Genomic DNA, 21,179 nt, shown 5'->3' with positions numbered 1-21,179 from the left:
TATTATTAGAATTGAGATATTGTTGATTTGGTTGAAGTTTAATTATTATAATTTCAATGTTACTTTTTATGAAATAATATTTTACTTTTTGGTCAACATTATCAAAATTATTTGATAGTTGATGTCAGCCATTTCTCATTCAACATTAACCATTTTTTTTTGTTAAAATTATTCGTGTTTTTAAGTTGATAAAAAAAAATCAACTTAAGAGAATTGAAGTTATTTTCATTTGACATAAGTTTTTCTAAATCCAGAATCATTTTTCAATTAGTTATAATTTTCTGGACCAACATTGGAAGAATTATTTTTTAGTTTATGTGCACTTGGCTTTTTTATTGTTATAAACACGTTTTCTTTATTTATATTTTTAAGAATTTTCTTAATAAATGTCAATATAGATTTCTCTTTATATGGATATAAATTAGAATTTTCCAATTGACAACCTGCAACTTTTTTTTGTCTCAGTGAATTTTTTCTATTGAAGGCAAAAAATGATATTCTTCCTCAAAAATTTATTTCAATTTTATTTTCTAAATGTAAAAACCTTTATTTGAATTAAATAATTGTTTTTAATTAATGTAAGGGTCATGTCATGCTGCCAGGAATCTTGATTATCCTAGTCTAAATAATTATGGTAAACAATAACCGAAAAAAAATATAAACTAAATATAAAACGCTATTTATTTGATAAACATTTTAAAAGATAATATCAATAGTTAAAAATAAACTATTCTAATAACCTTTTTGAATTATTAACAAATATTAACATTTAAACAATATTTATTGTTTTTAATTAAACCACTCTATTTAAGTGAAGAAAAACTCAATCAATTAAAAAATAAAACAATTGAAAAAAGTAAACAATAAAAAAAATCAATTCAATTCTTGTAAAAGCAATAATTGTCTCTTTCTTGGTTTTAATTCCATGATTCTTTAGTAGCTATTTTAGAATCCTTTATATTGAGGACAACAAATGCATGATTAGAAGAATTAAAGGGTAAAGAAATTCACAAAAAGTGTTATAATGCAAACGAGCAAAAATCCATAAATGCATAAACTAAGAAATCCAACAAGTTATTCTACTCCTAGCAATCCTTATAGGAAAAAAAGTGACACCAAAAGTAGCATAGGAAACGACTAAAACGAAATATCTAAGCCGAAAATGAAGTGCAGATTCCTGTCAAAGGACCAACGGAATCTAAGGGACAAGATTGTCATTGAGAGAGAGTGAAGCTAGTTGATCAGCAGGGTTGGTTTGCTGCTGAGCAACATTTCTCAACACATCCATGGCTTCAGCAACTTTCGCCTTCAGAGCATCCGGTGACTCGATCAGATGTAGCACTTCAGGCTGGTCCATCTCCAAAAGCATGCCAGTAACCTTTGCTGCTGCATCATGTTCCAGCTGATCCACCAGCGGGTATAAAGCTTCACCCAGCATCTACAAAACCCATTCATTATAAAAAATCAGTACAACATTATAACAGAATAAAAAATCAAAGAATGACATAAACATCTTACAGTCCTCTGCTGCTCAGGTGGGGCATTTGCAAGGGCCGTAGCCAGAGCTTGAATAGGCATTGGCTGTCCCACAGCATCGCGGATTGGCAAGCCACCCATGTCATACTGGACAGACATCATCCCACCAGCTACACCTGGAAGTGGGACATCTTGCATGTTGCGGCCAGGAGGGTAACGATAGACTCGTCCCCTTGGAAGCATCTGCGAAGAACAAATTTTGAGAACTAATCATCATGCATACAGACAGATAAGGTAAATAAAAGAAGAAAACTTTGGGCAAGAGCAAACCTGCTGCTGCATCATTGGCACTGGCTGTTGAGGTTGTTGCACAGGACCAGCTCCTCGGCGACCACCTGGGCGCTGTCCTTGCTGCCCCTGCTGAACCAGAGGAACAAAGAAGCTAGGCATAGGACCGCCACCAGGCCTCATTCCAGGAACTAGCTGCTGCTGGTAACCAAATCCAGCCTGTATTTATTTTAGGAGATGGTTACAATTATTTCTCAGTCTAAATTTGATCAAATAAGCATCCATGGAAAATCAATAGCATACGTGGCATAGCTAGAAAACAAAGAGAATAGCTTCACTGAGATATTTAGTAAGAGTAACATCTGACTTCTCAAAAAATATAAAAGCTATTTTCTAATCCATAACAGAAACAAGAGAAGTAAAAAAACCAATAATTACTTGGGGAGGAATCATGGCTGGTGGTCCTTGACCATACAAAAATTGTTGTCCTAGTCCAGGAGCACCAGGAGGATAGAGAGGCATTCGAGGTCCAACAGATGGCGAAATTGCAACAGGCCTCATCTGTGAAAACTGTGCCTACACAAAAGGCAGTAATCATTGTGAAACAATAATTTAAATTACATTCCCATTTTCCCAACCTAGAGTAATTTTAATTACAGTTGCTGCATAAAAAGATGAAAGCCCAATTAATATATGCTAAATACTCATACAAAAAAACACATGCCTTATTAATGAATAATGAATGATATTGCAACAAAATACAACACAAGGGAAGCAAAAGTCCACAGAAAACTGCTTTTTATAACTAACCACAAAACAGGTAATTAAATTAATTCAATCAACTGTAATTCATAGCATATGAACAAAACGAATAATCCCAAGTTTCAGAAGGTAGCATTGAAACAGATGAACAGTTTTCTCGGTGATGTGGAAGACTAAATTTAATAAAAGGGGGTATAATTGTTAAAGAAAGGGTAACACGTATAAGAAATACAAAACATAATTAAAAAAGAACACCTTTTCATTACCAGAGACACTGTTTATTTCCAGCCTTGGAAAGTTATTCTAACATATAAAGTGAAACACAGTGACTACAAGAGATGGGAATTGCAAAGAAAATAACGATCGATAAGGTCCTTGCGTGCAACACCTATCCTATGTATGGAAAAAGAAAAAATACACTCAAGATCTGCATATTATGCACACACAGTACGTGTCCTACCCAGTAATGGGATTTGCTTGCTCTACTAACTTAGTCTTAACACCTCAGGCCTGCCCCTAAACACTATCAACCACACAAATCGATAATATATTTAAAAAAAGTAGAATTTCAAATTTCTATGAACAACTTTTGTTTATCGCCAGAATTTAGGTAACCAAATTAAGTTCATTCATCAAAGAAAACAAAAATACATGCACAAATGCATACCGGATATGTATCATTCTCAAAGAACAAAATACAACAATTTCTTAGCTAAAAATTAACCAGAGTAATTGGGAAGAGAACAAAAACATTGCTGACGCATTGTCACCTGTAACCTTGCTCTTCTCTCTTCTTTTCTCTGTGCCAGGGCAACGTAGAGAGGCTTTCCAGCAATCATTTTACCATTCATCTCAGCAAGCTACAAGTAACAACACAAGTATAAGAAAACAATAGTTCACAGGAAAAAGTTACTACCAAACTACTATATTATAGTATTAGTTGTACACAATTGGGTACTCACAGCCCGAGATGCTTCTTCAGGAGTTGAAAATGCAACAAATCCAGATCCTCTACTAATTCCATTCGGGTCTCGCATTACCTAGGGAAGGATTAAATCACAAGCATTGTTCAAGCCTGCTACCAATAATGATACTTAGACCATAACATTTGTCAACAAATCACATCTACACACCTTGTATGAAGTTATTGTACCAAACTCAGAAAACATTTCTTTAAGATTTTCATCACTAAGAGTATCATCCAAGTTCTTGAGATACAAGTTGACACCCTGAAATTTGTCAGCAGCTTCCTTGATACTCTGCTCAAACCTTCCTTTCAATTCAAGTTCACGCTCAGATTTTTTCTGGGCTTTTCCAACATACCACTCCTTCTCATCAAATTTCTTCCCATTAAGCCCCTCAACAGCTTTGGCAGCATCGTCTGGGTTTTCAAAATTGACGAAACCAAAACACTTAGATTTACCATCCGCATCTCTCATTACTACAGCACTAGTAATGGTACCATGTTCACCAAAAATTTTCTTCAACTCTTCATCTGTGGTTGAATCTGATAGGTTTTTCACATAGACATTATTGAATTTTGTCTTACTGAGAGCATTCTCTCTATCTTGCTTTCGCAGGAAAGGACCTACATAGACCTGCTTATCATTGATCAGCATGCCATTTAACTTGTCAATAGCATTCTGTGCAGACTCTTCATTGTCAAATTGAACAAAACCATAACCTTTAGACAGGCCAGACCCATCAGTTGCTATTTTGCAAGAAAGAATGTGTCCAAAAGAAGAAAAAGTATCATGTAAGGCCTTGTGGTCAATAGCCTTATCCAAATTCTGCACAACCAATACCAATGTAAATATGAGATTCAACACAACAAGAAACAAAAACAAAAAAATAACTAATGTGATCACCCAATAATCCATGCAATAAACTAGGCAAATAAAAAACTTTAGGGTTGTTTTGTTTAAGAAAGCAACATCTATTTTTACTTTTAAGTACAAAAGTTCTGCCTTCACATAATCTCCTAGTGTATATATGGTGCATACTGAAAAAAACTTTTTAATACTGGGTGATTTCATTATTTATTTAACTAGGCAAGTTTAAAAACATCCCATCAAAACTAAATCAAAAAGTCCCGCAATCATTAAGCTAGCTTCCTGACAAAGTTATAAATTAAAATCAAAGAGGGTCATGCATCTGACTTTTAAGCAATTAAACCTAGTTAATATTAGCCAAAGATCTATAACACCCAGGTATTAACAATTAACTCATTCTAGTTCATTAACAAATTCGAAAGACTAATTTCACCAACTAAGTAGCCAAATGACATTGTTGCTGCCAAATCAAATTTTTTTATGAACATACCTTGATAAAAATATTCGCAGTACCACTCTTCCTAATACTAGGATCCCGATGAGAATACATGATCCTAATCGATTTGCTGTTCAGGGGAGTGAAATTCAGCACATCCAATGCCCTCGCCGCTGACCAAAAACACACAAACCACATTATCAACCACAATTCCCATTTCCACCATGAAAGCACAGGAAAAAATAAAAATTTAAACCGAATGTGAGAAACGAACCATCTGTAGGGTTACTGTAATTGACATAGCCATAGCCGAGTGAACGACGCGTGGTCAAGTCCCTGCAGACACGAACCGATACGACTTGTCCGACCTGACTGAACAGATCATAGAGTTGCGAGTCGTTGACATTCTGGTCAAGATCGCCTACGTACAGCGACGTAGTCACAAACTGGTTCGCGTTCGGCGCCGGTACGACGCCGTTTGGCGGAGCCGAAACTGGACCTTGATGCTGCTGTGCCTGAATCTGCGCCATCTCACAAACAGACAAAATGGATACACGAAAAAAACTGATAGAAAACTAAACCCTAACAGCTTCAGAAAAATTTTTTTTGGAATAGTTTTTTTCGTAATTCGCTTTGCTTCTTCTTCTTCTTCCGTGTAAGTAAGGATAGGAATAAAGGATAGTGATAGGGTAGCCGGACAATAGAACTGTGGTAGTGGTGGTTGACGGCGGAGAAACTGAAAAAAATATTATTTTTGGTTTTTTAGGTTTTTTTCAGTTTTAGGTGGGAGGGCAGAAGGGGCTGCACCGCACGTCACACAGGTAAGGGTGTGGCTTATATAGTGTGAAAGGAAACCCTAGTTTAATCCGTGAGTCAAAAGCATGTTATGGGCTCGCACGTGCGAGAGGGCCTAGTCAGAGATTATTGCGATTGTTCTCGCGCAACAATAGGGCCATGTGAGTGGACTTTGCCTTCTTTCTTTATTCTTCTGCTTTTAGTATTTGTTTTGAACGAACGTTGGATTGTAACGATTATTCTGGGCCATTTCTTCTTGCACCCCTAACGCTTTGTAAGCTCTTTGAATAATTTGACAACATCATGGTCAGATTAGTAAAAATATACTTTAATTTGGTTTAGAATAATATTGTTTATTTTGAAAAATAAAAATTGAAAGAAACAGACACTGGCTTAAATTCTAAGTGGTTTCTCGTATTTCTAAGATTAAATTAGAGTTTTATAAGAAAAAAATATCGTATTTATTTTGAAATTAAAAGAATTACATTATATTTATAAAAATAACTAAAACATTAGGATTTTTTTGTTGACTTATTCTTTTATTTTAATTAAAAATATTATTTTGTAAAATTAACTTCAATATTAATTCATTTTAAATTATATTTTTTTATTTCTACAAAGAACTTTCTATAAAACTAGTCTATAATACAATATATCATTTTCATCATGAAATTTTTCGTGACCAAATATTAATTCCTTGAATAGCACAGAATTGCAGAGTTTCAAATATTTACATAAATATTACACGTCAGTCCTCCATGCCAAAATTTGAATGGAATGTCAATTACGACTTTTGATAAATTCCTTCCGCACCTGAAAATCTATCAATGGGATTCTGATTATTTCCATCAGAACCGAATATGACTATTTTAATAAAAAAAAAAATTACCACTGAATAAACTTAAATATATCTAATTAAATTTATATTAAAAAAATTATTTTAACAAATATTCAGTATTTTTTAATTAAATTATTATTATTATTAAAATTATTATTAGTCATAATATTAGGATTTTTATGGTTTAATTTTGTAGATAACGACGTGCTCTTTATCCTACATAATAATTACCTATGTATCTTCATATAAAATATAAATTTGATAAAAATTTTAGTTTTTTATAAATTTAAATATTTTTAATTAAATTTATATTAAAAATACCATTATATTGAGTATCAAAAATTATTATATTTTTAGTTAATTTTTAATTGCTTAATTTTGTCATCAATTAAAATTATGTTCTTGTTTGATTTTGTACTTTTAAATATAATAGTAAAAACTTAAACAGAAATAAAGATATAAAGTTTTAATTACTTTTATTAAAGTCAGTAATAAATCATTTTTTAAATTAAATGGTAAAACAAAAATAAAAATTTAATTCATTACTATCTCCATTATTAGTTTGGTTTTTGATATTTAATTAAAGGAATTTGTTAACTTAACTATGTAACCTTTCAAAGTGTATTAAATTTTAGTTGGCAAAAATCTTCTCATATGTGATGGATTCTAAGTTTTAAGGTTAAGGGTATTTAAATCATTTGATTTTTTTTATTTTTTATTTTAAATTAAAAATAAAATTTATTAAATAACTCATGTATTTATTTAAAGTATGTTTTTTTTATGAATAGGAATTTTTTTTGTCAACTAAAATCTGGTACACTTTAAGAGCTCACATTAGCATACCTCCTTCTCTAGTTGTTTTTTTTTTATAAAAGTAATTAAGATTTTAGATCTTCTTTTTACTTAAGTTTCTTATGCAAAATCAAATATTAATTGACGGAAAAATTAAACATAAGAGAAAGTGTAACAACTCACTTACTTATACATAAAAAAAATATAAATATAATTTGAAATTATGATTCATCATATATAGTAAGGCATTAGATAAAACAATGAGTACATGTTTATTTAGTATATTTTAAAATAATACTAGTTTTTCATGAGAGTGATTTAATCATTCATTATATATTACAACATTTCATAGTTATTTATTCAAAGAGATTTAATTAAACAAATATTTATAGAATACTCAGTGTATTAATTAGACTTTAAGATTATGCAACTATTATAGGCCATACTCTCTTTTCAAGGGTACTCATTGTCATCCCATTGTCATATATCAAATCTCACATGTATAATAAGGTAAATAGTTCTTAAGTAGCTTTTAGCCACGAAAATAATACTATATGTTGAAGATAGTGAAAACTATATTAATCTCCTATGTGTTGAATATACACGTAGGGTCCTCTATTTATAATAAAAGAAATATGGACTAAGCCCAAAATACAAATAAGAAATAATAACAAACTAACTAAAGATAAATATAAAATAAAGATATTATATCTAACACTCTCCCTTAAGCTTGTGCATACAAATTGTATGTACCAAACTTGTTACTAATATAATCCACAAAGACTTAGTGAAAATATATGTTTCTGCACTCGAATGACACCAAATTGTAAATGATTTGCAAGACGACATAGAAGACGAAATATCAACCCATAAGACTCTCTTTGAGCAACAAATCTGGAAGGTTTTCCATGTAAATCTCTTCTTGCAAATCGCCGTTGAGGAATGCTACAAATGGATAAAGAGGTAATTGTTGGAGAGCCACCATGGCTATAAATAAACTAACAAAAATAATCTTTTCCATGGGAAAAAAAGTATATATGGACGGGTCAAACACAATGGTGACAAAATAGAGGTTAAAAGAGACAACAACAGAAGAAGCTATGGACAAATAGGAGAGAGAAATCTTAAAAAATCCAAGATTCTCCAATAAAGGCTCCTGAAAAAGGAAAAAGAGTAACCTTGATACTCTGAATAGCTACTTGGAGGAGATGAAATGTGTGACAACACACGATGAACCTGAAAGAGGAAATATGATTATTAGAATTCCAAGACCTTTCACTCACTGGGTCTGTCAAAGCTTGTTAGACAAGCTTGATTTTACCAAGTTCCTAGAGCGTGAGTCAATGGATGAGTGAATGAGTTATTGAGCGAGAATAAATTTTGAAAATGGCAAAGAGACAGAGGAGGTTTGGTCGTTGAACGAGTCTTTGTTGTTGAAAAGGTCATTTATTCGTTGAATGAATATATCATCAGAGACTCGTTGAGTGACTAAATGAACTCCATGAATGAATATGAATATGTGAACGATATGTTTGAGAACTGAAATTCTAAGAGTGATTATGAATGTTATGAAATTGTTATGATTTTAAAGAAAAAGTTGACATGTATTGAAACAAGGAAATGGACATCCTCTCACTTAAAACATCTATGACGAGTAATTATAAGGCTTTGTTAATGTAGTGATAGTAAATGCAATGGTTTTAGCTGGTTATGGTTGCAATGTAGTATTTCATCACCAAGATTTTGTACAAGGAAAAATATAGTATCACATCATACCAAAAGGCATTGGAAAAAGCAGCGAGCATGGAAAGGAGAACTTGAGTGTCACATCAGATTCAAGCTCACGAGTATGAGAAGAAGCACTACTATGATGTAACTGAAGGTCGTAACAATGTCATTGATATGGGGGCTTTTGAATTAGTTTCTGCTGAATATTTGGGTTTCGGAATATATAGAACTTCCTTGGCTAAACTATTTCAGGGAATTGGGTCCTAAAATTGATTATAATATAGATATGAGTGTTTCATCTATATCTCCAAGATCTCATTCTCCACTTTCAAAAATTTCACTTTTAATCTTCTGACATCTCATAATGCATCTTTAACTTTTTCAAAACTTTCATTTTCAACTTAAATATATATTTTTTCATATTTTTTCTTTTTTATTAAAAAAAATTTTCAGCTTAATAATAATTTAATTTAATTTAAAATTTAAATATTATTTAAAATAAATTTTATTTTAATAATTATTAAAATATTATTTAAAATAAATTTTATTTTAATAATTATTAAAATATAATTTATATTATAATAATAATTATATTAAAAACATAAAAATAAAATAATAAAAATAATAATAATAATAATAATAATAATAATAAATAATAATAATAATAAATTTGATTTAATATATTCAAATATATTAAATTATAATAGAATATTAAAATAAATTAAATAATTATTAAATTTTAAATAAAAATGAAAATTTTAAAAAACTTATTTATATATTAAAATCTGTAAAATATGTTAATACTTTTGTTTTTTATTTAAAATTTAATAAATATTAAACTTAAATAAAAATTATAATATTACTTATTAAAATATAATTTATACTTTTAAAATAATTCTATTAAAAAATTAAAAAATAATAATTAAAATAAGACTAAAAATGAAAATAAAAATAATACTTAAAATTATATTTAATATATTAAATTATATTAAATTATATTAAAATATTAAATTAAATTTAATAAATATTAAAACTTTAAAAGAATAAAATTTTGAAAAATTTGTTAATCGGATACGTATATTCGATAAGTAATGAATCGGATACCCATAAGAATGATTTTTAAAATTTTATTTTATATATAAATTTTAATAATTATTTAATTTAATTTAATATTGTAATATAATTTAGTATATTTAAATATTTTATTTAATATAATTTTATTTGTTATTTGATAAATAATTGTTTTAAAATTTTATTTTTTATTTAAATTTTAATAATTATTTAATTTAATATTTTAATATAATTTATTATATTTGAATATATTAAATATTTTATTTAATATAATTTTATTTTTATTGTTATTATTTTTATTTTTATTTATTTATTTTTATATTTTTAATATAACTATTATTATAACATAAATTATATTTTAATAATTATTAAAATATAAAATTATATTAAATAATATTTGAATTTTAAATTTAGTTATTATTAAAGTAGTGTAGAGTCTTTTTAATAAGAAAAAGAAGAAAATAAAAATATATTTATTAAAGTTAAAAAAAAATTCTATAAAATTAGAAGTGTAGGATAATGATGAGATTTCAAAAGGTTAAAAGTAAAATTTTTGGAAGTGGAGGATGAGATCTTGGAGGTGTAGGATGAAACACTATAGATATTGAGCAAGATTGACAAAATGTTGCCTAAGAATGTAAAATCTGCACTGGAAAAGATTTTGAGGAGGTCCAAAGGTCAAGAATAATTGTATTATTAAATATGTTAATAAAAATACTTAATATATTTCAAAAACCAGAAAATTCAATTCAATTATTCTTCATTTAGATAGAATTAAATTATATATTAAAAATCAGAAAAATGTACTAAATTATATATGTTTGAGAAAATTGAAAATGAAATTATTATTTTTATATAAAATAATTAATAGTTCGTCTGAAAATTTTAAGTTAGTTCCAAGTTATTATTATTATTAGTTGTGGTGATGTTAAATTTAAAGGCTTAATTAAATTTTAAATACATTATAAAGCAATTTTAATTACAACTTCATTAAAATTTTGTACTCTATTTTTTTTTTTAATTTTCATCTATATATACTATCTTTATCTTAATGTTGTGGTTGTTACTTTTATTCTATCATCTTTTACTTGCAAATTAGTTTGTGTCTTCCCTCTGTAATCTCCTTCAACTCATACTAAAAGAAGATCAATTTGAAAGCCTGGAAAACATGCATATCAGTAATTAAGAAAGACAACTTGCTGAAGACAAAATCACATAAATAATCATAACAAACCAGTTAATTCGATTAACAAACTTGAGTTCACCAAAAAAACCTGACTGACGTTCTTAAGACTAACGATCTTCCAAAGCCAAGCGTGCAGAATCTCAAACAAAAATTTCTGAAAACGAATAATACGGATAACAAATTGGCTTCTCAAGGACACTATTTCTTGTCTTCCTTCTCTGCTTCAGCAGCTTTCTTTAAACGGGCACCATAGTGACGTTGGTTGGTGCGTTCAAGACGAAGCTTATAGTAAGCTTTGAACGCCTTCATTTCATCTGTTACCTTAACAAGGTCAACAGTAGGCTTCTCCCTCGCAATGGGCAAGAATGGACCCTGAACCTGGGTAGCATTTGCTAGTTCCTCAGCACTAGAATCACCGGTCTGCAAAAGATAAGGGCCGTAAGAATCCCAAACTTTGGTAAGTTTCCTACTTCCATGGGAATGAATGATGATGACCATTTAAAAAGTTCACATAATCAACAAATTAATCAAATAATTTTTTGCATTACCTTCACCTTTCGTGCCCGTCTTGGGAAAACAACCAACTTGGCCTTGTATGTTTTGAGTCTCTGAACATTAGCCTGCAGACCCTCCAAAGAACGGTTCTTGCGCCGATGATCAACAGCAATGCCAATAGTTGGAGCAAGCTTTTTTGGAATTCCAGCACTCTAAGATATATAAATGTATATTGTTCGGTCAGAAAGAAAGAAAAGAGGCGTAATTTCTAATGTTTTACACAGTTTTAAAGTAGTTACATGCTTCTATTTTCTTTTTGTCCTTTCAACACGGATCATATATATTTGAACGGAAAAAGGGATAATTAAGAATTTTCCAAGAAATCAAAATTTCATACTTCTGACTAGCAATTAGCATGTTTAGTGGGATACTATGTGGAGCTTCTCCATAAAAAGAAGGCACAAAAGAAATAATGCATAGGGCTCCCTCTCTGTTACCTTTGGATACAAACAGCTCAAACAGCCAATCAGTATTTGATAACATTAATACCATCCCTTCCACCAATCAATAATCAATTGCAAGTCATAAATTACTCATAAAAAGGTGCTTTTCGGAGGTGGGAGAAGAATTATGCATTTTACCTTCAATTCTTCAAGAGAAAATCCTCTTCCAGCTCTGACTTTCATGTTGTATTTCAACGTCTGACCATGAACAACAGGCCTGAGAGGTCCAGCAGTTGGCCTGGGGAAAATTTTGACAGCCTTCTTCTGCCGAGCTGAAAAAATGTGTCGCATGCATAACAAAATTAAAAGACAAGCACAGCAATTATTATAAACTCAAACTAATTATTGTTTATTGAATAGTAAGTATTAAGCCAAACTGATTAATTAGGACGACGGTGTACGAAAAGAGCAAGTAAGAAATTAGGTAAAAATTACCTAATCGTCTTCTGGTCTTTCTCGCTGGTTGATTAAACCAAGTCTTCACATAGTTTTGCCAATGTTTCCGGAAATGTCCACTGGGGATGACGTTGTTATGCTTAACCATTGCTTACTTAAAAGAACAACAAAAACAACAGAGTCAACAAAAGATCAAATAAAATAGACAAATCAGCTCCAAACTGCAATCAACATACTATGACATTATAACCAAAATAATTCACATTTGATATTGTTCATATGCAAACCATGATATAATGATACCACAAGAAAATACCCAATTCTCCATTGGTTGTCTAAAGCTATAGGATTCTATAAACCATGAACAATTATCATTTTTTCCACAGAGAAATCTTCAGATCCTCGAAGCTAGACAAGTCGCACATAGAATTTTTCATTTTTCAGTAGGGTTTTAGTAATCTGTCAAACTCGTGTAGGTATAAAACCAAAAGAAATTGAAAAGAGAGAGTGGAACCCAGATATGAAAATGTAAAAACCTGGTCTTCCGTTGAGACGCCGAAGGAGATTGCTGTATGTAGCTGTGGCTGCAGCTTCTGAGGGTCGCTCGGCAAAGAGGAGAAGGATTAGTGTTATGTTTTTGGAAGGGTTTCTCAGATGGGCCAACCCAGCCCAATTCGTTTAGGGTGTTGCTCCCTCCACCTCCACAGCCTTCTCCCTTCACCTCCCCAATTATCTTTAATTCCAATTATATCCTTAAAGTTAAAATTTTTTATTTTTATTATTTTATTATTTTAATATTTTAATATTTAAATATAACTAATATAAATATACATTATTAAAATACATTAAAAAGATATTCAAAAATAATAAATCAAAATATTAAAATATCTAATAAAATAATAACAGAAACATAAAATTAAAACAAAGCTTAAACGGATGACATCCTTCAACGGATGTCGACATCCGTTTTGCCTTAAACGGATGTTGACATCCGTTGAAGGATGTCATCCGTTTAGGTTTCGTTTTCATTTTACGTTTTAGGGTTAAAGAATTATTGGAAAGATTATTGGAAGGATTATTGGAAGGGTTTAGGGTTTAGGGTTTAGGATTATTGGAAGGATTATGACTACGTACCTGGAGAGGAACCACGACAAGCACACTACACCATGTATTGCACTGAAAGCAAGAGGAAGATTGCTTGATAATTCTTTTCACGATCACTGAGCTTTGCAGAAAGATATTTTACTCATACAAGGAACTACGTAGGTTATCAGTGAAATATGTTATAAATGAGTAAAATTAAAAAACAATAATTCTAAAAATAAAATTTTAGTGAGGGATAAAATAGTAAAAGGGAGGTGGAGGGAGAAGGCTGTGGTGGTGGAGGAAGCAACACCCATTCGTTTAAGGTTTAACAGCCCGATCAATTTTCTTAGCATTCAAACCCAGACATCATAACAAATCATGCAGTAACTGATTATTATGTTCTATTCTATAAATAATAAAGTAAAAAATATAACCACTTATTTTGAGATAGAATTTCTGAGAATTCTTAGTTGTATATTTTAATCGGAATCGAATTTTTGTCTTATTGATGAATTCTGGTTTTTATCACTAACATTTATCATGTGATTATTACATTGATAGCTTCCTTTTAATTTGGTTTTTGTTTTTATAGTCACATGAATGTGTATTTTCAATTCTTAAGAAAATACATGCAATTCCAATTTTTTAAGCTTAAGCAAATATGGATGATTGCTTATATCATTACACAAAATCCAATATATTTCTAAGTTGTTCTAAAGCTCAAACATTCTGTTGAACTAAACAATACAAAAACTAATGAAACTTTTCAAAGCTTTTTCACCATCATTAGAATATTATCAAACAAATATTCATTTGCTCAACATCCATTCATATTTTATCAAACAAATATTTATTTGCTCAACATCATTAGAATATTATCAAAAAAATTTAATTACTAATAGAATTTTATAGGTGAAAATGAATTATTTCTAAAACAATCATTACCTACAAATTTCACTTACAAAAATAAATACGTCAATAAAATTTGTTAACAAATTAAAATTAAAATTATTGATATTTATCAATAAATCTAAAGGTAACTTATATTTTTTATTACCGGCAAATTTTTTCGTAGATAAATACTACTAGTAAAATGACATTATATTTATTATTTTGAGTTTTGACCATTTTGTGGTAATATCAATTAAGAATTGAATTTCTTAAAATTCAACGATAAAATAAAATTTTGATTACCGACAAAAAAAATCACCAATAAATCAATTGCCAAATTTCTCGCTCAATATGATAAAATATGTTTCTAAATTAATTAGAGATGTGTGAGAAAAAAAATAATGAGAAGAAAAAGGTGGAGGAGGAGGAGGAGGAAGACAAAAAAGGAGAGGAGTTAGATGTTATATAGTGACAAAAGAGTGATATCAGTGCAGTGATGGTAGCGAAGGTGTAGCAATGACAATTGTGTCATGGTAGTAGAAAAACAACAACAATAGTGGAGGTGGTGGTGGCAACAAAGGAGAAAAAGAAAGAATGAGAAAATAAAGAGGAAAAGAAAGAGGAACAGAAGAAAGAAGAAAGAGGAGCTTGAAGTAGCAATGACAGAGTTGGAGGTGGTGATGACAACAATGCTATTAAAGAAAGATTAAGAGGACAAGATAAAGAAAAAGAAGAAAAATAAAAGGAAAATGAAGAAAGGGAGAAGAAAAAGAACAAATTAGTGATATTTATTGATGGAAAAATTTTGTTGGTAATTACTGACAAATATTTACCAATAATATTTTTTATTAATAATTATCCACGATAAGTTATTGACAAACTTTTTTCATTTGGTAATCATGGATGAATTTTTCGAACTGTTGATAACATCAACTATCATTTTATTGAGAAATGAATTTTAAGTGTTATTGACAATTTTGATTGTAGGTAACCTCACTTCTTTCTTTTAGTGAGAAATTCCACTTGTTTATAGTTTGAATATATTATTATTAACATAATCAACTATGAGACCAAGGATGGAGGTGATGCAAAAGGAGAAGATGAAGTTTTGGAAGGAGAAAAAACACTTCAAAGAGTCCTTATTAATGATCTGATACTTAATTATGAATATTGTTTCGGGTGTAAGGTCAAACAACTTCCACAAACACGCCTTCACAATTTTCCTCCTAAGTCGTTCGGGTAATTGTACCCTTAGTAAACAGTCCGTATGGGATTAGAGCAAAGTCTTACATTTACAATAAATGTGATCACTTAACTTTTACCTTTGACCTCTATTTAAGTTTTTGAGATGAGTCTAAGATTAACAGAACTTTAATCATTGTCTAATTTCAACTCATTACACTAATTGATACTTACATTTAACATTGCTTCTTGATGTCTCTTAAGAAAAAATTGCTACTAAGATCAGTCGTTCGGCCTCTACTCATATTTGGCTGAATAAGTCTTAGGCTTATTTTGCTTCAACTTGGATATCTAACAATTTGGGTCATCCATTTCTTCTTACCATATAGGACCGTCCAACCATACAGTATACATACTTAAGTAAGTTTTGTGTATCTAAAAATCTCATTAGTGAGAGAGTTCTAACTTCTCTCACCTTCAATATGCATAATTTTGTCAAGAGATAGTCTTCTTTTCTTTATATTGTTTTGCTTTCTTTATGTTTCTTTGAATATTTTTTGAAACTTTTTTCACCTTAAATAAAGGGTCATTTATTTATAAGACACGCTTTAATTAAATAAAATAAGATTTTTTGTTTTTTTTTCTTGATTCTTTAACTTCATGTTCTTAAATAATGTATTAATTAATGTTTCTAAATTTATGTAATCCATCAGAATGACACTTGTCATTGAATGATTATAAGATAATTATATTCTCCATTTTCTTCTATCTGTTTTAAACTTTGACCAAGAGCAAGTCTGGCATGAATTCCTGATATCAAATCTTTGCTGTTAATAAAATTTTCTTCCATAAAATAAATTATATAATAATCAAGAGACAAGTTTCAACACCTTAGCTATCTTTAATATTATCTATTTTTGTCATAATAATATGATATAACTTCATAATATATAAATATACAAATAACACTAGAAAATAACTCTTAATAATTTTGAAGTTATCTTCAATATAATTAACCAACCCATACGATAAGAGTCAAAAGTCTATATAACCTCACTTATCTCTTACTCATTTCAACACACATAATATATACATATATAATAGTAATAGTAATAATACTCAATATATTAAAATATATTTTAAAATATATTTTTGAGTGAAGTAAAATTAATTTGAAAGCTGAAACATATGCGGTTTGACATCTTGTCCATTCACGATAAATTTTAACAAGTTAATTTACTCATATTTTTCTCTACCAAACCAATAAAATATAATATGTTCACCCTTATTTTCTTTCATCCCTATCTCATTTCCCAGCAGCCAAACAAAGCCTAAATACATGGTCTTTTAATGGCACGCTTATCACAACACAATCGATATATTTCCTATATAATCATGTGAGAATACTTGAAAAAAAAGCAAAGAGACTTCAATTCATAACGCAATTTAATTTTGGTCAGAGCCCCTTTTGGCGAATTTTCACAAACTTTATGAAGATTTGAAAATGGCGATCTTCCCAATTTCCCTCCCAATAGTCATAATTCTAACGGTGCCTTTACCAGGTGACCCTACATGCACTGTGTGATGGAAAGAAAATTTGCATGTCAATGATGGAAAAATAAATGGACGCATGTACCTTATATAATCCATATGTGCCTACTTTATCAAAGTCGGATCCGTGATGCTGAGTGGAGTATCCAGTGTTAATCATTAATTAACATTGTTTATAAATCGATTTTAAGTTTAATCCAACTCTTAAACCTGTTTATGAATTGACACCAATTATAAATGATTCTCAGAACATGTTAACTATACTATGTGAATCCCTGTTCGAAGCTGTAAAGTAGGTTTAAGATTCAAGAAGAAGTATAGAAGGAGTAGGTGCGTGGACTTCAGTGTCCGTAGCTCCTCCTTTTAACCTAAAAGCTTCGATTTATTCACACCCACTGCGCTGAAATCAACAAGTAAAGAGACAATTACGCAGGTTTGGTTAATTTGGTCTCAGAGCGCGCGGGAACAGTACAAGGTGTAGACAACTTTGTCTTTTTCTTCTTTCCCGACACAACCAAAGAAGAAAGTGAAAACTAAAAGCAAACTAAACAAAACAAAAAAGCTAAAATTGTTTCTCGTTAAATGGTTAAACAAATGAACAAAACAACCAAACAAACCCCTTCATCTGCCTTCCGGGTGCAACGGGAAAAGCTCCAGAGTTCTGTGTTCCTCCTCTTTCCATGATGACCAACTTTGGTCTTCCAAGTACTCAAATGCCCAGCTCCTACACTTCTTCAAAGGGCTATCTTCTTCATCTCTTTCCACCACCTCCCCCTTAAAAAACAAAAACATTAATAAATCAAAAACCGTGTCATAACATCAACTAACTAAGTGTTCTTAATCAATAACAGCTTCCCGTCTCATGCACAACATTCCCATGAATATCACCTAATAGTTTGTATTGTTGAATAGAAAGTTTGTGACAGAAAATCCTGTTCAGACATGTATAGACATACCCGTTTTGTCGTGTCCAAAGAGGTTATTACACTACAACTGAAGGAAGGTGACACTAGGGTGGTGGGAGTACGAGGACTATGAGCAAGGCCGAGGTTGTTACGCTTCTGCTTCTGTCTCTCGCGTGCCTTGTGGTTTTGGAACCAATAGAACACGTTCTTCCCTTCGATCTTGCCGTACTTGCTTAGTTGGACTGTGATCTGCTCTATCTGTTGAGCATTCGGTGTTCGCATCCCTCCTCTATACAGCATCTCCAGTATCCCTATCTGTTCCTGCGTCGGATTCCACCGCGTCCCTCCTGGAATATGCGTTTCCACCTGCATCATAATACAAAATAAACAAAAATCTGTTAAACCATCTACGTGAAATAATTGCCACGAGTACAATTATCACGGTTCTAAACTCTAGTTATAGTTTCTTTCTGAATTTTTCTACCGTGACAAATTACAGACAAGTAAACTTAATGCAGTTATAGTCTAAAAATCTTTACGCTGTACTAACTTCAGTAGTTTTAAGACCATGATGAGCGTATATAGTGTTTTTTATACAGTCTCTCGTATGGTAATGTGATTAAAGTTTGTATAATAAGTTTTTTTATCATGATTAGAATTGTAATTTAAGACTAACTGAATTCAATAAAACTGATTAAATTTGTATTTACTTGTAATTAGAGAGAATAGAATATGTAAATGGACCTGGCCCTGAGGTGAAGAAGGGTCTCTCTTATTGTCATGAGAGGATCCAAGTTTTCTGGAAGCACTTTCTGGTTTGATGAAGCTCTTGAGGTCGAAAGTTGTGACAGGAGGTGAAGTGATGGAGGTAGTGGAGTCAGTGTTGGAAAGCTTGGGGGCAAGGGGTCGTAAGCGTTTGCAGCCGAGCGTGAGGGAGGGTTCGTGCTCCCAGAATCCACGTGCGAACTGATGCACCTTCATGGTTATAGTTAGTGAGTTATAACTAGTAGCTACAACATGGTGGAGCAGTTGGTGTTTTTATACAGAGGAATGGTGGTGGATGATAACAAACAGTGATTAAAGTGAACAAAGTGGGAAATGAGGTGTTGCCTGCAACAACCAAGACCAAATCATGAGGTGCAGTTGACTTGGGAATTTACTTCTCTATATTAAACTAAAAGGTGATTCATTCTAATCAAAAGTAGATTTAACTATTTTTTTAAAGAAAAGAGAACTCACAGTACGAACTGACATATACATATGCACATAATACAAATTTTAACCTTAAAGTGACATTTTTTACAGTTGTTTTTGTAACAAAACATGACTATACTAACTAGAAAAGGAGATGGTGTTAAAGATCAGCATAACCAATAAGACATAGGAGAAGAAGAGAAGATGTTTTTCCATTTTTTCTCTTAGATGAAGAAAGGAAGGTAGGGACGATGGATATCATGGGATGCGTACGTGGTATGTTTGTATGGTATATGTTGGTGTGTTGGCCCGTCAAATCGGGTCGTTTTTTTCTTGCTTTCATGATAAGGTGTCCTTGCTTTTCGGTGGCCTCTCTCTCTCTCTCTCTCTCTCTCTCTCTTTCAACCCCTTTGCTCATCAATTAAAGTGAGTGAAGTGAGGAATGCAAAAAGATTCCTCCAATCCCAAAACTTCAAAATCCAACCAACCCCTTTCACCCTATAAGGATGTTTTATACCACATTCATAGTTATACCATATAATATATAAATAGATTATACGAGGAGAAGTTTTTAAAATAAAATTTCATGTAACTTTTGTAAAAGTGTTCAGATTTTTCTTTCGACAAACGAAAACGTATTCACTTGATGTATCATAATCTTAACAAACTTAAGGTATTTTTGCCCAAACGAGTAAAATTTTGTTCAAACGAGTCCTATTTCAAGTTGAAGAAAAACATTTTCATGCAAGCAGAAATACTTGAGCGAAAATTAGTCTGAGAGACACTTTTTTTCTCAAACAAATGTGTCGTTTGAGTGAATTTTCTTTACATTTGTTAGCTTGATTTAGATGAAATTTTATTCTGCTATCGCATTTTCTTCAAATGATCTTATTATTCCTTTCCTTGACTGATTGTTTTCTTTGAAATCTTGATCTCTTACAAAGAGATATATGTACAAGAGAAATCGTTCTAAATTAATAGTAATTATAATTGGAATTTAAAGGAATTTATTCTCTTAAATATTTAATATCAACCATAATTTTACTTATTTTTCCACTTAAGAAAAAGTAAAACGTGCAATTGAAAAAGAAAATCTATTAAAAATAGTAAGTTAATTAGATTCTCTAAACAATAATTAACATGATAGATATGCATGCATCCATGAAGTATAGTATCTTAGATTCCTCAACTTTGTATGGACGTGTTGATTCTGTTGGTGTATCATATTTTACATAAATATACGTTGATGTGGGGCATGCATGCATATTATATGAACATTTAGAGACATATATATAAGTTAAATTAGAGGAGTGGCAATTATTCTCTCTTCCCGAGTAGGGTGTAGCTTATGATTGAGTCCTCGGTGTAGCTGTCAATTTTTGGCTATCACATATTTCTTTAAACAAACGGAGATCGCGTGCTTAGCCATTCAATTAATCATAACTTATTTGATTATTTTAATTATGATAAATTGAACTCAAATGGAGCATAAAAAACTCTAGTTTAAGATATTCAATGAATTATAGTTTCATTTGGATGACCACATGCTTGTGTCTTCGGGATGATCTTTTCAGAACAAAAAAAATAAATCGTAAAAGTCAATTTATATATATATATTTTTTATTAAAAATTATTTAATAACAAATGGAAGAGAATTTTGAATGGATTATTTAGAAGTTATGAAAATGAAATTATGTATTATATAAAAATGCAAGTGGTTAGATGTTGAAAGATGGAAAGAAGAAAAGTGAGAAGATACTGTGGAATTTTTG

The 21,179-nt window shown here is 30.6% G+C and overlaps 3 protein-coding genes across 4 annotated transcripts; all 3 read right to left on the bottom strand.

The window, feature by feature from the left end:
• Positions 1–998: 998 nt before the first annotated feature.
• On the bottom strand, positions 999–5,625 carry LOC108338192 (polyadenylate-binding protein 2-like). 2 transcript variants are annotated; one of them, XM_052880558.1, is made up of 9 exons: positions 5,069–5,625; positions 4,849–4,967; positions 3,660–4,316; positions 3,489–3,566; positions 3,297–3,386; positions 2,203–2,340; positions 1,807–1,983; positions 1,519–1,719; positions 999–1,438 (listed from the first exon to the last, which is right to left on the bottom strand). In XM_052880558.1, exons 1-9 carry the CDS (start codon positions 5,322–5,324, stop codon positions 1,199–1,201), a joined length of 1,956 nt encoding a protein of 651 aa, XP_052736518.1. In that variant the 5' UTR covers positions 5,325–5,625; the 3' UTR covers positions 999–1,198. The 2 variants fall into 2 exon arrangements, with proteins under 2 accessions (XP_052736518.1, XP_052736519.1); XM_052880559.1 differs by having other exon boundaries at positions 2,203–2,334; positions 5,069–5,624.
• Positions 5,626–11,218: 5,593 nt separating this feature from the next.
• LOC108337182 (60S ribosomal protein L13-1) lies at positions 11,219–13,251 on the bottom strand. The gene is made up of 5 exons (XM_017573649.2): positions 13,135–13,251; positions 12,638–12,752; positions 12,341–12,474; positions 11,753–11,911; positions 11,219–11,624 (listed from the first exon to the last, which is right to left on the bottom strand). Exons 2-5 carry the CDS (start codon positions 12,744–12,746, stop codon positions 11,403–11,405), a joined length of 624 nt encoding a protein of 207 aa, XP_017429138.1. The 5' UTR covers positions 12,747–12,752; positions 13,135–13,251; the 3' UTR covers positions 11,219–11,402.
• Positions 13,252–17,628: 4,377 nt separating this feature from the next.
• On the bottom strand, positions 17,629–19,283 carry LOC108337804 (WUSCHEL-related homeobox 4). Its single transcript, XM_017574404.2, has 3 exons — positions 18,958–19,283; positions 18,265–18,579; positions 17,629–18,082 (listed from the first exon to the last, which is right to left on the bottom strand). Exons 1-3 carry the CDS (start codon positions 19,192–19,194, stop codon positions 17,930–17,932), a joined length of 705 nt encoding a protein of 234 aa, XP_017429893.1. The 5' UTR covers positions 19,195–19,283; the 3' UTR covers positions 17,629–17,929.
• Positions 19,284–21,179: the final 1,896 nt, after the last annotated feature.

Source organism: Vigna angularis, chromosome 7 (assembly GCF_016808095.1).
Source record: "Vigna angularis cultivar LongXiaoDou No.4 chromosome 7, ASM1680809v1, whole genome shotgun sequence".
Classification (NCBI taxonomy): Eukaryota; Viridiplantae; Streptophyta; class Magnoliopsida; order Fabales; family Fabaceae; genus Vigna; species Vigna angularis.
This window is presented reverse-complemented; position numbering and strand designations above follow the sequence as displayed.